The sequence below is a fragment of the Rhincodon typus genome, chromosome 21 (genome assembly GCF_021869965.1).
Source record: "Rhincodon typus isolate 14 chromosome 21, sRhiTyp1.1, whole genome shotgun sequence".
NCBI classification, from domain to species: domain Eukaryota; kingdom Metazoa; phylum Chordata; class Chondrichthyes; order Orectolobiformes; family Rhincodontidae; genus Rhincodon; species Rhincodon typus.
The window spans coordinates 43486967-43504113 of NC_063352.1; the positions used below are offsets into that span (position 1 = coordinate 43486967).

A 17147-nucleotide genomic window follows, 5' to 3' on the forward strand; every position below is an offset into this window, starting at 1 on the left:
CATTTTCTGAAGAAGGGTCTAGGCCCGAAACGTCAGCCTTCCCGCTCCTCTGATGCTGCTTGGCCTGCTGTGTTCCTCCAGCTCTGCACCTTGTTATCTCCTGCTTAACAGCCTATGGATGTGTTGGCAAGGAGTGATGTTAACAATGTGAAGCTGCACTACCACACAAGCCATTCCATCAGCCCTGACTTTAAGCTCTCTGCTTCAGAACTAAAAGAACATTGCATTCAATCCATACTGAAACCCTGGAGAAATAACTGCACAGTTATCATGAGTCTCGTCAGCCGTATCAATATTGCACCTATTTAAATCTGTAATAAGCCTTCAAGAAGCTCTGCAATGAGAGAAATTACCTCATATATCATACCATCTGGCTGAAATACAATATTGAGAAAGCAAAAATGGATTTTTTTTTGTAAGACTCGTAAAGTCGACACAGCCATTAAAGAAATAAATCCATTTAATTTTTACATTTCAACATACACGTTAACTACTCTCATTTAAGCTAGGTGTTCCACTTCATCATTTTTATTTAAAAAAGAGATGGGAAATAGGGACATCTGCTCTTCATTTACCTCATTCAAGTACTAAACTCCAACATTATATTAATTATGATGTTCAATCCAAATTACATTTTTATCCATCAATAAGTCATTTTAAATTATTTGTGTACTGTATCAGATTGACTATTACAGTTATTATGTTTAATACAAAATTTTACAAAAACACACATTTGCTACCTCAGATGAATCATTAAAAAGGAAAAAATCCCAATCAGCCATATGACTGAAATCTTCTATTTGCTTACTCTCTTAAATCGTGCATCTTTAACTTGCCAACATCAATGTGACCAAAGCAGCCTCACATCTTATTACATTTAAACTGGACAAGGCCCCTCAATATTGAACTAAAGCTGAAATGATTAAGAGTCACAGGAGAAAATGTGGCACTATGAGTAGGCACTTCAGTCAGTTGTAGAGTTCATGGCATCTCAGGACATCAGGGGTTTTGCTGAGTAGGCAATTTACAATAAGAATTGGGGGGGGGGGGGCGGTGGTGGAAGCGGGGATCTGCCTGGTTCCATCTCACCATATGGGTGAGACCTTGCAGACCCAAATCCAAAACATATCCACTCTGGTGTCACTTTTATTGCACCAGAATGCCAATTAGCCTGCTAACATTCAGCACACCATAAATAGCATAGTTCTTTTCAAAAATTACCGCATTATGTTGAGCTCTGATAATTAGGGGTATTGGGTTTGTACACATTTAAGGGCAGCTTTCCCATTTTCTTTCCCTCCTTCCTGTGAGGGCGGTGAATTATACCGGCATTAATGTTCCACAGATGCTGTCAGCCGGTCTCATCTCTCACTCTCGCTGTCAACAGCAATCTTTCATGGCCAAGTCTGCACTGCAAGCGCTGCCAAATTGGTCCTGGCAATGCTGCACTCAACCTAGTGTTCATGCCATGTAACACATGCACTTTCCAGCAGGGGTCACTGTGCAACATTCAGGAGAACAACACAGATGCCTTTTTAAAAATAGGTATATATATCATGCATGGATGCTGAAGTGAAGGTAGTAGCTTCAATATCTCCTCTGCTCAGATTCGCCTAGCTCAGGAAAGATCAGTACACACAAACGGAACCATCTCCAACCGAATCTTTGCCTTGTTTGATCTAATCCTCCCTAAATACCAATCTTGGCACCTGGTTGCTTCTTTTGCAGCTCTAGTGACATGCAGTTTAAAAAGGGATCATTTTTCCCCTCACTGGGAAGGGCAGCCGGACCACCCTACACCAGGCTTTTTCCCCCAGCACTGCAATATAACTGGTGACTAGGGAGTACACAGCAGCACCAAGGTGACATCTTAAGTTTTCATAGAATCCCCCCAGTGTGGAAACAGGCCATTTGGCCCATTAAGTCCACAGCAACCCTCTGAAGGGTATCCCACCCAGATCCATCCCTGCATTTCCCATGGCTAACTCACCTGGCCTGCACTGTATGGGCAATCCACCTAACATGCACATGCGTGGACTATGGGAGGAAACTGTAGCATCTAGAGGGACATGTACACAATGTGAAAACTCCACACAAACAGTCACCCCCACCTGAGGCTGGAATTGAACTCAGATCCCTGGTGCTGTGAGGCAACAGGGCTAACCACTGAGCCACTGTGTCACCCCTTTCCTCAGCCTCAAGGCCTCCTACAAATACTGCTCCAATCTCAGTCATTTATAGCATGGGGGAGGCCTATATTTCTATTTTGCATTATATACTTGCATAGCTTGGTGCCTACAACTACATTCAAAGTTATTCAAGCTTAAAATTCACATTTGATGGACTAATTGCAAGGCAACATACTATGAAAATAACTGTTAATGCATTACACTCCTAAGCATGCAAGATCCTCATGAACTGTACGACAAAAGGGAGGCTTTTCAACAAACATTATCCATGTGATTAGCATCAATATCTATTCCTTACTGACTAGTGTCAAGAGAGCACATTGCAAACCGCAGACTGAAAGCCTAAATTTAACACCACAGGAACTATTTGTGTTAAACTATATTGATACGAAATGTCAGTAATTAGAATTCTTGCAAGAACATATTGACATTTCGTGCACCATAGAAGCAATCTTTGAGAGTGTTACAGTGCCAAAGCTGCTCGGGTACATTTGTGTCAACGGCTGCGTGCTGAATTCGGAAGCACGGATAATGCTTTAATTTAATAAATTCAATTACGTCAAGAATTCACTTGGTAATTCTTCAAACTTCACAGCAAGGTTTCTCTGTCTGTAGAATTCTAGCTGGATGCAAATGGTGAATGAAGAAAAGAAAATCATTAAGGACACCTTTACACCATCCAGCAATGAATATTTAATGTATCTTATTTTAAGTAAAAATTGTGTCAAAATAGAGACTGGAGTTTGCTAAAATGACAATGATATTTTAAGGCAGGTTTTTTTTTAAGATTACCAAGCAATGTTTTCTTGATGTTAGGAACAATGTCTTTCCAATAGAGATGCCCGCAATAAGTTTTCAACAGCTTAATCTTTAAAATAAAACACCATTCATTTCAGAGCTCAAAATGGATATTTGCAAAATAACACAGGAGCAATGACAGAGTATGGCCGCTGACCCCTGAAACAGCCACCAGTCACTTGAAGTTCATGCTCTTCAAAGCAATTCTAAATACCAAGGAAGTCAAACAAATTGTCAGTTTTCCACAACACCTCTCTCGTTACTTTTTTCAGGTCTCACACCTCCGCACAATCATCTCTTATTTCATCACGTGAACGTGAAAGATTAGTTTCCTTTCTCATCTGCGATGAAAAAGGCAAAGGTGGCAACAATTAGAAGGAGGAAAGCAGATCAAATCAATTTTGCATTGGACTTTATCTCATTCACAGTTCCAACGTTTAGGACTCATCACACCAGAGGCTTCTGGGATAGTATATTCCTATAAGCTCACATTCTATTCCAAAGATGGCATAGATCATTTAAAGCAGAAAAATCACATATGTGGATTGATACAAAAATTTATTAACAGAAATATCAAGCAACATACCATTCCATTCAAATATTGAGTTTAAGTTCCATGGACCATCACAGTTTTATAATTAATGAGGAAAAATGAGAATACTGTGATAATTAAATAGGAATGTCACTTGGTCAGAACACATTTGGCAAGAGATTGGTACCACAGCAATTCAAAAAGTAATCATTTTATCAGGATAGGAAGAGGTCAGGCTGTAAAGTATAATATCCACACTTTTCAAATCAAAATGCTGGTGATTAGACAAGACTACCTATTCTCCTTGGCTTGTATTAACCCTTCAGGCAATTAATTATTTCTATCTTTTGGAGATTGTAATTCTGACATTTTGATAGTGGATAATGAGAAGAGGTTTCCGTATTTTACTAAATAGTTTCCATTGAAAATCGTATCTCAATGAGTAATAACGTTAATGTCACGTAAAATACATCTTGTATCAGTATTTAAAAAACAAAGTTTGAATAAGGAGAGGATTTAAACCCAAGTAAATAGAAGCTGTAATTCCTTAAAACGTATCTCTGAAAGCCATAGTGTTGAATGATCGGTATGCTACACTTTACTACTGTTAATATGTCAATAGTACACAGAAAAGATGCTGTAACAAATTTGTCTTGGATATAACTTGAGGCACAATAAAGGTGACAGTGTATTGTCTTTTGTTAATAATAACCGATGTATGAACCAAGCACAGCAGCTCCCAACAACTGTAACTATGAATCACATTGCAACTAAACCAGCAGTGTTTGCTCAATGGTCCTTTATCCTTTAGTGCAGACACCACTATACATGTTGTACAACTGGTAGGCACTCTAACAACAGCTACCAACAAGAATTTCACATGCACAACAGCAAAAGTGCTGCCCATGCATACACTAAAAACTAATGGATTCGGGAGATCAAACTCAAAATTGTAGTCTGAGCTGGGACGATGGTTACTAAGTACTTGAGCTCCACCTCTGCAAATTCATGACTCCAAGTGAACTTCTCGACGAGCTCATAACCTTGCAGTCCTTCTGATATAATGTTATTAGATACACAATACATGCATAGTTGTAATGCGCTAACCAACTCTGCCTATTGCAGACTGGGTGATGCCAGCTGTGGTCAGCAAACCTGAAAGTTCTTGAATACTTAAATTATGCCAAGTGAGAGCTGACCTTTGCTACAATACCTTCCAAATTAAAATACCATCAGTTCCAATGCAACAAAGCTTGTTATGATACTTGCATCAATACAGAACTAATCCTGAAATGTCTTGTCATACACATATAAATCTTGCTGGATCAAAGTTGTGCATGGTAATAATGCTAGCTTTGTGTGCAGAGTTAACTATAAAACCAGAATGGGAACAGTCAAGACTCCAGCAGCATTGTTAGTTACTGATCTGAATATGAATAATAAAAGGATCTGGTATTATTTTGCTGCTGTTCTCAATGCTCAGACACATTTCCCCCCATTTTCTTATTATATTCTAATTGCTTTTACTGGTGGAGCTTTTCATGTCCCTACTGCATTATCCACATCAAGCATGAGCCTTTTTCTCTTAATTGTATAGCAACATTGTGACTTTTTGGATACATCCACTCTGTGACCCCAAATAATAATTCTTTCACCCATCATGTATACTGCGGCCCCTTAATTATAAGCTGTAGGAAAGCTGGACTCTTTTGAACAACGGTAAAGGTTTAAACGGACAGATTTCAGTTAAGCAGGATAGTCCTTGCTGCGAATTTTCATGAGTTATCACATTTAAAAGTAAACCATTTTGCCAAACTGTTGAAACAGGATAAAGCTGTCTCAGAGTGACAATCACTCTGTAATACTGCCGCTGGACTGAATAAATATTTTACATTTAAAAAGGCTGCACAGATGAACTTTATCAATTTAATGCGTTTTAAGTAGAAAAAAAATCCAGTAACTGTATCAATCCACTTAATTCAAATTAGATTTTGACTAAAGGTATTCTCCCTGATAAACTTTACTTTCACACTCTATATGACCTATTCATCACGTATGCCGACTTTAAGGTTAGAATGTAATACTGGCCCTGAACACTGGCACATTGATCTCATTGTTAAAACTAAAAGTAGGTCCAGCTGCTAATTTCTGGATGTGCTTCTCCGGAGATCAACGATGAGCCTTATACAGTTCTTTTATTTTAGCTGGATAAAACAGCAAAGCTATTTAGCATCAAACCGATTTGGATCATTTACATTAAGCCGCCCCAGAATGAGATCTACCCTACATTACCACTGCTCGGCAGAATAAGCATTTTCTATTTCAAAGCTCTTCGAAAGGCTGCAGCAGATTAACTTCATAGATGCGCGGATCTTGTTTAAATTAAAGCAGGAGCAAAGTTTTACTGCATGTTGGTTAAAACAAAGTCTTCATATGTGAAAAGACGTGTGCTCCCAATACTGTGTAGCAGAACAGCTCAAATGAATATTCACCCACTTACAATCCCTAATTTCTGGCAATTGAGTGTTTGAAACAAAATTACAGTCTACTTTTCAACTTTATTCTGTATTTGGGAATACCACCCACGTCTCAGAGTGTACAGAAAGCGTCTTTTGGTTATTCAGGCAAATTTGAACATATCTCTTAAAAAAATGTATTAACTTCCATTATCACGCACACACAAACTGTAAACAATGAGACTGGGCATAGAAAGGATGTGCATAATAACGTGGTTGTCCACGAGTAATGTTAGAACGCATACGTATTTCGGGAATGAAGTTAGGTGGCTATTTAAATGGAGATGCTGGGTTGAATATGTATGTAAAGGAGTTGGATAGCTCGGTGCTGGGGGTTGGAGAGCTGACATGTACAGACAAGCTGTTGTTGGGGGGGTTAACCCTAGAATAAAGTGTTGTAGTCTTTTACCTGTACCAGTTCAGTCCCCTCTCGTAGTTTCTATCGAAGAAGTGCGGCTCAGCGCCCACCGCCCTGACATCGGGATGGATGCGTAAAAACTCCAGCAGAGCCCTGGTGCCTCCTTTCTTCACCCCGATGATAACGGCCTGGGGGAATTTCTGTGTTCCAAAGCTGTTGAAGACCGAGATGTTGGCGGCGGCGGCGGCTGTAACTGCCTGCCTCTGGCCGGTGGAAAGAGCAGGGAGAGCGGACTGATACTGCACCGGCTTCCCGCTCCGGGCTCGCCCTGGTTCCCCAGCCGCTTGCTGCTGATGCGGGGAAGAGCCTGCTATAGGGCTCGGCATGGTCTCGCAGTAGCCCGTCAGACAGTAGACAAAATAGGTGAGGACTATGATCATGGTCAGGAAGAGAGGCGCCCTCGAAAAGCCGAGATGAAACCAGGCACTCCAGCTACAACATCCCATGGGTTGGCTTCCTGCTTGGAGAAAACCGGCCAAACTTTGGAAGCATGCTTCTATTTTAAATTTCTATATTTCCAGGTCTCAAAAATAAAACAGTTAAGTTTTTAGAACACAATTTGTTTTCAGTCTCATCCATGAAACCGCTCTCCTAACGATTGGAACTCCTCAAGTCACCAGCTCTGTTTCTCCCCATTTGTTTTTGTTTTGTCAAGAGGATGTGCAGAGCTCTTGATTTAATAGCCCCATCTCTGTCTGTCTCCTCCAAGCTCCTTATATTTTTTTTTTGCTTTTTGCCTGTCGAGTTTACAACCTGCCTGATTCCAACATGATAATCATTTCTAACTCGCTCTAACTTCACCAGGCATAGATCCACCCCCTCAGCCTGGTCATTGGGCGGGACTTAAATAGCCCAGAAATATATTCAAATCCCTCCAAAAAAAAATCACTAAGGCACCTGCTTAGCAAGTGATGTCCACCCAACCACCAATCCCCCCACCCCCTCCGAATAACATATGGACAATGACAATTGCATAACGAGCAGTCACATGCTGAATAAATAACACCACATTTGCACTTTTTCGTTTTTTAATAACAGTTTCTCACCTATTTTTTCTCTGTCAGCTGCTGCAGATTTTGTTAGCTTTATATTTAAACTGGATGGGATTGCACTGAGACATTTACATTAATAATGGCTGGATGCAAAGTATTCAACTGATTCAGTTTTTGTGTTGTCCCTGTTGTGACCCAAAGCCCTTGACTTTACCAATTTGACTTAATTGGACCACATAAGATCCTGTGGAGTTCTGAGGAAGGGTCACTCAACCGAAAACATTAACTCTGATTTCTGTCCACAGAAGCTGCCAGACCTGCTGAGCTTTTCCAGCAATTTCTGATTTACAACATCCGCAGTTCTTTTGGTTTTTAAGAGGCCCTGAGACTTGGGGGCTCTTGTGGTGCAATTGTAGTATCCCTATCTCTGAGCCAGGAGGCCTAAGTTCAAGTCCCCAGTGGGTCATGATATCTCTGAACAGGTTTAATAAAGCCCATGCCTGGGGGAATGTTGAAAGGATCTCCACTCTTGTTGGGGGAATCTAGGATTGGGGGGGCATGCTTTAAAAATAACAGGCACTCATTTAAGACAGAGATGAGACAATTTTTTCTCTCTCAGACAGTTAAGAGTCTTTAGAATTCCTTCTTCAAAAGGCAGAAAATGCAGAATCTCTAAGTATTTTAAAGACAGAAGTAGATAAAATTCTTGATTACCAAGGGGCTGAAAAATTATCAAGTATATCCAGAGCTATGAGGAGAGACTAGATAGGCTTGGGTTGTTTTATTTGGAACAGAGAAGACTGAGGGGGCACATGATTGAGGTGAATAAGATTATGAGGGGTATGGACAGGGTGAATAGAGAGCAGCTGTTCCCCTTGGTTGAGGGGTCAATCATGAGAGGGCATCATTCTAGAGTAAGGGGCAGGAGAGTCAGAAGGGATTTGGGAAAAAAATCTTTTCACTCAGGATGGTGAGAATCTGGAATGCACTGCCTGGGAAGATAGTGGAGGCTGGAAACCTCACAAACTTTAAAAAAAAAATTTAGATGAGCACTTCAGATATCACAACATTCAAGGATATTGGACAAGTACAGGAAATTGGGATTACCACACTTTTAGTGGTTATATCAGTGTAGATGGGCCAAAGGACCTTTACTGTGCTGTATAAATCTATGAATCTATACAGGAATGTAGAGGTGAGGTTGCAATCAGATCAGTTGTGAATGAATGGTGAAGCAGGCTCAAAGGGCTGAATGGCCTAATCTTGTTCCTTGTTTTGTATCGTCAGGCACAATCAATCATCCACACATCGTGTCAAGGGGGTTGCATATCTGTTTGAAACTGCAGTAAAAAGAAATGTAATCCTTTTCAGAATAAAATGATCCTGGCCTCTGGTGGAAATCCCGAGTAACTTAGTTCTGGGACTGCTGACGTTCTCCACTGTGTTTTGGTGAGCTGGAGTTACACTGCTGCCTGCACTCTGTGAAACAGGGTGAATAGCTGACTGACAGAGTGGCCGTCCTTTCCCTTAACTTTCTCCAAAATCACGAGAACCTCAAAGTCAAGTGTGCCACGACTGCAAGAATATATTTGAAAGGAGCCTAATGGTATTTTCTCTACTAATGAGACTATTCCAAACATTTACCATTCTAATTAAAATTTACACTGCAATCTGTTTTAAATTGGCTCTTTATTACTTTTTCAGGTCGGTTTGACGTCATAGTCCAACATTTTCCTCATCATTTAATTATAAGATGAGTCAACACTCCTGTTCATCATGTTATATTAACCAATGGGCATTGATGTTACCACCATCACCTTCCCTGGCAGAGACCCCAGATCCTGTTTGACCTTGGCTCCCGAAGCTGGTCTAATGGGAAGAGACTGTTGTCTAAAGCAAGATGTAGATTTGTTGCATGATAAAACCAGATACAAGACACATCTAACATTTTTAAATATTGTGATGGTGACGATGAAGAAGACCCAGATCCTTCGAGATCCTAAGCAGTTCTCCCCTCAAGCCCAAATGACACTAATATTGTGGGTGCTGCCCATGGCAATAATCATCATTAACTATTCCAGATGCTGACACAATATAATCTGGACTATTCAATGTGTATCAATGAGACGATCCCTTGACCACTTTTACCCAAATGAAAACCCGAGTTTCTCTAATTGTTTCCTCATAACGAATCCCCCTTACACTTCAGTCTGCGTGGGTTTCCTCCGGGTGCTCTGGTTTCCTCCCACAGTCCAAAGATGTGCAGGTTAGGTGGGTTGGCCATGCTAAATCGCCCATAGTGTCCAGGGATGTACAGGCTAGGTGGATTAGCCATGGGAAATACAGATTTAGGGGAGTAGGGTAAGGGGATGGGTTTGGGTGAGATGCTTTTTAGAGGGTCGGTGTGGAATCGATGGGCTGAATGACCTGCTTCCACACTGTAGGGATTCTATGATTCAGTTTGGTCCTGATGTTATTCTCTCTGCAGATTTTCCATTGATTAAATCTCCCCTTTTTCTGTCGTGTGTTGGGCCTGGGTATTACTTGCAGGTGAAGGCTGAGCACTGTAATGCCCCAGCCTGACTTGCACAGTCCTGTTCTGGTTATCTGAATGCAAAATCTTACAGCACAGCAAGAAACTGTTTGATTCATGCAGGCTGACATTAACTCAGGAGTACGTTGGTTAAGCTAGAAATTACAAACTGACGAGTGCATCCTCAAAATGCCATTGATTTGTTTCCACAGCAACAAGGTGTATGGCTAGCATGTGTTCATAGAATCCTTACAATGTGGAAGCAGATCGTTTGACCCTCTGAAGAACATCCTGTCCAGACCCACACCCCTACCCTCTCCCTGTTAATCTGTGAATTTTCCCGTGGCTAATCCACCTAGTCTGTAGATCCCTGGACACTATTGGCAATTTAGCATGGCCAATCCACCTAAGCTGCACATCTTCGGACCGCAGGAGGAAACCAGAGCACCCAGAGGAAATCCACACAGACACGGGGAGAATGTGTAAACTCCACACAGTCACCCAAGGGTGGAATTGAACCCGGGTCCCTGGTAGCTTGAGGGAGCAGTGCTAACTATTAGACCGCTGTGCTACCTTCTCATTGTTCTATCATTGAGAGGCAAGATAGTTCATGTTGATTGTTAAATCAACCTCTCACAGTTCTTTGGGAAGTGTAAATAAATTTTAAAATTGCAGGCTAGACTCCAGAGGCAGAAAAAGCCTTGCAATGAAATTGAAATGGCAGCATCCAATTTCTATCACTTATGCTTTTTACGGCAGTCCTTGTGGGCCAAGAGAAGCCAAATTCATTTAACTTAAGAGGACCTCTGCACCCCCAGGCTTGTGCATTTCCTCCCAGTTCTCTTTCAGGCTCTCCGAAAATATTGCTTCATTCAAACAACCCAGAAGTTATCCTCTTGTTCTGCTTTCTCCAGTTAGCCTTACATTTTCCAATTCAAACGCCCATCCAACATTATATTAAAGATGGAATGTTTGCACTTCAATTGTTCTCCACAGCAAAGCTTACTGTTTTTAACAGACCGCTGGTTTAAGCAATTATTTTGTATTTCATGAAAAAAAGAATTGGAATTCTTCCTAGTGTCTTGGCTATATTTATCCTTCAACCAACATTGGTCAAACAAATATGTGATCATTTCTAGTGGCTGCTTCCTGTGCAAAAGTTGACTGACGCATTTCCCTTCATTACAACAGTGACTACACTTAGAGTCATAGAGTCATACAACACGGAAACAGGTCCTTTGGTCCAACTAGTCCATGCTGAACATAATTCCAAACTAAACAAGTCCCACCTGCCTGCTCCTGGTCCATATCCCTCCAAACATTTCTTATTGATGTACTTCTCCAAATGTCTTTTAAACATTGTAATTGTACCCACATCCACCACTTCCTCCGGAAATTCATTCCACACACAAACCACCCTCTGTGTAAAAAGATTGTGCCGAATGTCTTTTTAAAATCTCTCTCCTGTCACCTTAAAAATGTGCCCCCTAGCCTTAAAAGACAACTACCATTAACTCTATCTACACCTGTCACTATTATATGAATTTCTATCAGGTCACCTCCCAAAGATCTAGCCTTTCTTTATAACTCAAACCTTCGATTTGTGCCCTCTGGTTTTGAGTAGAAACAGTTTCTCCCTATCTGTTCTTTTCAGACTCCTCATGATTTTGAAAACTTCCATCAGATCTCCTCTTACCTTTCACCTCTCCAAGGAAAACAGTCCAAACTTCTCCAATTGGATATGGCCCAAATGCTGGCTAATGGGAGTAAGTGAGATTGGGATGCCGGGGTCAGCATGGATGAGTTGGACAGAAGGGTCTGTTTCCGTGCTGTATGTCTCTATGACTGACCATCAGAAGTAAGAGACAATATAATCACTGCCCTTGACATGTAATCGTGTTACCATTACTTAATCCCTCACTGTCAACATTCTGCGGGTTTCTAAGGTTTTGGAGTAGATCTGTAGCTTGAGTTGTGGGTGTTGAGGTTGGTTGGCTCGCCGAGCTGGTTTGTTGTTTTGCAGCCGTTTCGTTACTGTGCTGGGTAACATCCTCAGTGCAGCCTCCGATGAAGCGTCGATTTGTTTTCCCGCCTGGTTTTTAAACTCTGGGGTCCGTTGAGCTGGATTGCCTCACTTCCGGTTTTCCTTCATAGTGGAATGTATATGGGGTCAAGTTCAATGTGATTAGTAATAGCATGCTTCGTGGAGTGCTGTGGCTTCTAGGAATTCTCGTGCCTGTCTCTGCCTAGCCTGTCCCAGGATCTTGGTGTTGTCCCAGTTAAAGTGGTGGTTCTCCTTGTCCATGTGGATTGAGATGAGTGAGTATTGGTCGTGTCTTTTTGTAGCCAGTTGTTGTTCATGTACTCTTGTTGTTAGTTTCCTTCCTGTTTGTCCGATGTAGTGTTTCTCGCAGTCTCTGCAGGGAATCTTGTAGATGACATTGGTCCTGTCCATGGCGGGGAGTGGGTCTTTAGTTCGGGTGAGCAGTTGTCGTAGGGTTGACGTGGGTTTGTGTGCCACTCTGATGCCCAGTGGTCGTAGGAGTCTTGTGGTGAGTTCTGACATATTCCTGATGTGATGAGTATGTCGGGGCATGTAGAATCTTTCTGATGCTGTTCGTGTAGGCATCTTCTGATCCAGTTCTTTGGATATCCATTATTCTTGAACACTTGGAAGAGGTATTCCTCCTCCTCTTGGCATAGTTCCATGTTGCTGCAGTATTTTGTTGCCCTTTTAAATAGTGTGCGTACGCAGCTTTGTTTGTGTGTGCTGGGATGGTTACTGTTGAAGTTCAATACTTGGTCTGTGTGTGTGGCTTTTTGGTGTACTTTCGTTTGCAGTTCCCCATTTGTCTTGCGCTCTACCATGACGTCCAGGAATGGGAGCTGTTTGCTCTTCTCCTCCTCTCTGGTGAATCTTATTCCGGTGAGGGTGTTGTTTATAAGTTTGCGTGTCTCTTCTAATTTGGTCTCTTTAATGATGACCCACGACCACTTCCATCTAGAAGGACAAGGGCAGCAGATACATGGGAACACCACCATCTGCAAGTGCCCCTTCAAGCCCCTCACCATCCTGAGTTGGAAATATATCGCAGTTCCTTCATTGTCGCTGGGTCAAAATCCTGAAATTCCCTCCCTAAGGACATTGTGGGTCAACCCACAGCAGGTGGACTATGACAGTTCAAGAAGGCAGCTCACCACCACCTTCTCAAGGGCAACTAGGGACGGGCAATAAATGCTGGGCCCAGCCAGCGACACCCACATCCCACAAACAAAAAATAAAAAAAGCTTTCCTCCAGCTCAAAAAATCTTCAATAACCCTTACTTTTTCTTTTCTGTCCCTCAGACAAATTTGTATCCATGTTGCTGGTTGTATGACACTTGTTAGGTGTAAAGCACTTTAGGAGGCCCTGAAGATATGGAACATAAACAAACAGTTGCATTCTACAATTGTCCTAACTACTAGTTAAACCTCCCACTTTCATACTGACAATTAATTGTGACCAACATTACCCAGCATTAACCTCTAAAATATGAACAGGAGTAGACCATCAAGCCTCTTGATCTACTTCCAAATCCATTCCAGTCTAGGCAAAACATATTGACTGAAAGTCTTTGTTTCTTATCCACAACCAGCAAGTTCCCTTCCAAACCACTCACTCTGCTCACTTGGAAATGTATCATCATTCCTTCATTATTGCTGGGCAAAATCCTGGAACATCCTCCCAAACAGTATTGCAGCTCCATTAATTAAGGTGCAGCAGATCAAAAGTACGACTCACCACTACCTTCTCAAGGGGTAACTAGGGATGGACAATAAATGTTGGCCTGACCAGCAAAATCCACATCCTCTGAATTAATGTAAAATATGTTTTTGCCTATGGTGCTACATTACCTCTTGTGCATATCCCTGAATATTTATGACAAGCTTACTCTGCACTCATATCTTTTAAAACTTCAAACATCTACTACATCCGACCTTGATTACATAAATCAGTCACTAGTCTCGTGTGACGTCTTACGTTGAAAACAAGGTTTACCTCTACCAAATCCAGGCCACATTTCTGATGGTTTGCTAATTTGACCTTGAATTACAGATTCTAAAAATGTTTTCCCACAATTGACATTAAACTAATTGGTTGAGAGTTACTCAGTTGGCTCTTTCTTCCATTCATGAGCGATCATGTTACAATTATTTTCCAGTCTCAACACATAAATGGCATCATTAAAGACGATTGAACATTTTGTAAGCAGCATTTCTGCTTTTTTCTCTCACGAGCCTAGCTGCATGTTATCAATTAAATATCCAGTCAATGTTCTCTTCATTAAATATTTCACCTCACTGCCTAAACAAATGAAGCTAACTTTTATTGTCACGTTCAGAGGGTGAACTCCACCCACAGTTTCAGAACTAAAGAGTCCCGTCTATTATACAAACAATGTGAAAAATTTGCCAAATACGCTGCGAGATAGAAACTGCATCAATATACCATCCCATCACATCATCATGGAGTTGACGTTTGGTTGTTCCAATTTTCTTTCCCAAGTAACAGAGGCTGGCTACGATGTTTCCAGCACAGATAAGTCCTTTAACTTTCCTCATGCTTCTACTCATTTTGTTACAAACTCTTTTTAGCCAAATTGAATTGCATTTGTAATAATTTTCTGCATTTTTAATGCAGGAGGGAAGAGTTCAAAACAGAAATTTAAATTAAGCCTCACTTCCCACATCGGGTAAAATATTAATTTTCAGTCTGTTGTTACAGTCTTTCAGATACACCTAATTTTACTCCTTCTTTGTGTTAGTACTGTATGCATATATGTCCACCAATTGTGGACCATTACAACTTTAGATTTCCGCCTTTAAAAATTCATAGTGTTCAATGACATCGAAGAACGCAGCAATTTTAGTGAAGGCTTTTCACTGTTAAAGCAGGACTTAGTTGGGATTCAGTCAACTTGGCTCGATGATCTCATCAGAATTCAACCTCCACATTGACAGCACGGTGCTTTTAATTAAAGATGGGTAATGATCGTAGTGTGATCGTTCTGTGTGATGCAATAAACACCAGACTGAAGGACTTTGTTTGTTGGGATTAAAGAACACAGAACTAAAGGTAGAGGGCATATTTTTGAATTTGGTGCACTCTAGCGTTGTTGTATGCAGGACTTGGATGTCTAAGGCACCTACACAGAGTCATAGAGATGTACAGCACGGAAACAGACCCTTTGGTCCAACTCGTCCATGCCGACCAGATATCCTACACAAATCTATTCCCATTTGCCAGCATTTGGCCCATATTCCTCTAAACTCTTCCTATTCATATACCCATCCAGATGCCTTTTAAATGATGTAATTGTACCAGCCTCCACCACTTCCTCTGGCAGCTCATTCCATACAGCACCACCCTCTGTGTGAAAAGGTAGTCCCTTAGGTCCCTTTTAAATCTTTCCCCCCCTCACCTTAAACCTATTCCCTCTATTTTTGGACTCTTCTACCCTGAGGAAAAAACCTTGTTTATTCACCCTATCTATGCCCCTCATGATTTTATAAACCTTTATAAGGTTACCGCTCAGTCTTTGACACTACAGGGAAAATAGCCCCAGCCTATTCAGCCTCTCCCTATAGCTCGAACCCTCCAACCCTGGCAACATCCTTGTAAATCTTTTCTGAACACTTTCAAGTTTAACAACATCTTTCCTATAGCAGGGAGATCAGAATTGAAGTCAGTATTCCAAAAGTGGCCGAACCAATGTCCTGTTACAGCCACAACATGACCTCCCAACTCCTATACTCAATGCACCGACCAATAAAGGCAAGCATACTAAACACTTTCTTCACTACCCTGTCTACTTGTGACCCCACTTTCAAGGAACTGTGAGCCTGCACTCCAAGGTCTCTTTGTTGAGCAACACTCCCCAGGACCATACTATGAAGAGTACAAATCGTGCTCTGATCTGTCCTACCAAAATGCAGCAGCTCACATGATAAGCACAATGCTGTGACCCTCATATTAGGATATTCAGGAACATGTTCTTTAATGCTAAAACACTAATAAACCTGGTGGACCTGAATCAGCCTGCTCCTCTTCCAATTGTAGACTCCTCTGCTCATCAAATCCCTTGAGCAAGCCATTCCTAAGCTGTAGAGCTAAGAAACATGGTAATGATTTGTGTTGTGATTATAACCAAATGTGTTCCTCTCTTAATACTCTATGATGTTGTGCTTATATTTTTCACTAATCCCTATTTCCTTGAAAATGTTTTAACTTTGCAGATATTTCCATTCAAACCTGATGTACTACCTGTACCACAGCTATATGTTCTCTTTCTATCCAACATCTCCCTTTTCTTCTGACTTTGTACAGCATGGACGTTGGGCAGAAAGAGGATTTGATCAATTTTTTTCATCTCAGTCCAATGATAATATTCCTAACGTCAATCATCAGGCATGTCATCTTACAAAATTTCTGTCAAACGTTTAAACATTGGACACAAACTAGCCGTTCGGGTGGCTGCACAAGTGATGTGAATTTTGGCATCTGGGCCACATACAGTACAAAATCTTTGGTGAATTTCTAGTCAAATGTGGACATAGGTGAAGTATTTCCAGACATTGGTGGAATTCACAAATCTCATGTTTAAGGTCAGGTCAATACCTAAACCCGTGGAATTTCAGAGCGGAACAAGGGTAAGATTGATACTCAATAGCCACTATCAACTTCTCAACAGATGACAAAATCTTCCCCATCATACAGACTACAGATGCTTCAGAAATGTAACACGTGATCACAACTGGGTTCAAACGTCGTATCTTAATTCCACCTGATTCTTCAGAACTGGTTGCCTGCTGGTATTAGAAACATACTCTGAAACGAGCTGCAAGTCACCAAGCAGGCAATGGGTTTACCTTAAAATCCTGGATATTGAACAACAGGAACCTGACAACCTGTATGAATCTTATGCGTCGAATCTATTTGAGAATCAGTGTCCTGCCACATGATAAATCAGAGCTCATAAATCAGAGACTGAATTAATGGCGATCTGTAAGTGTGTGCGTGTGTAAGTGTGTGTGTGTGTAAGTGTGTGTGTGTGCGTGTGTGTGTGTGCACGCGCGCTTGTGTATGTGTGTGCGTGCTTGTGTGCATGTGCATATGTGTGTGTGTATA

The 17147-nt window shown here is 41.3% G+C and overlaps 2 protein-coding genes across 2 annotated transcripts in view; one reads left to right on the plus strand and one right to left on the minus strand.

The window, feature by feature from the left end:
• Window positions 1-7257, minus strand: part of LOC109913922 (heparan sulfate glucosamine 3-O-sulfotransferase 3A1-like) — a 209828-nt gene extending 202571 nt beyond the window's left edge. The window contains exon 1 of the mRNA XM_048609255.1: window positions 6445-7257. Coding sequence (XP_048465212.1) covers window positions 6445-6899 — 455 coding nt within the window. The 5' untranslated portion in view covers window positions 6900-7257. The remainder of the gene's footprint in view (window positions 1-6444) is intronic.
• tex2l (testis expressed 2, like) overlaps window positions 1-17147 on the plus strand; it is a 464619-nt gene that overhangs the window by 175738 nt on the left and 271734 nt on the right. The window lies entirely within an intron of this gene.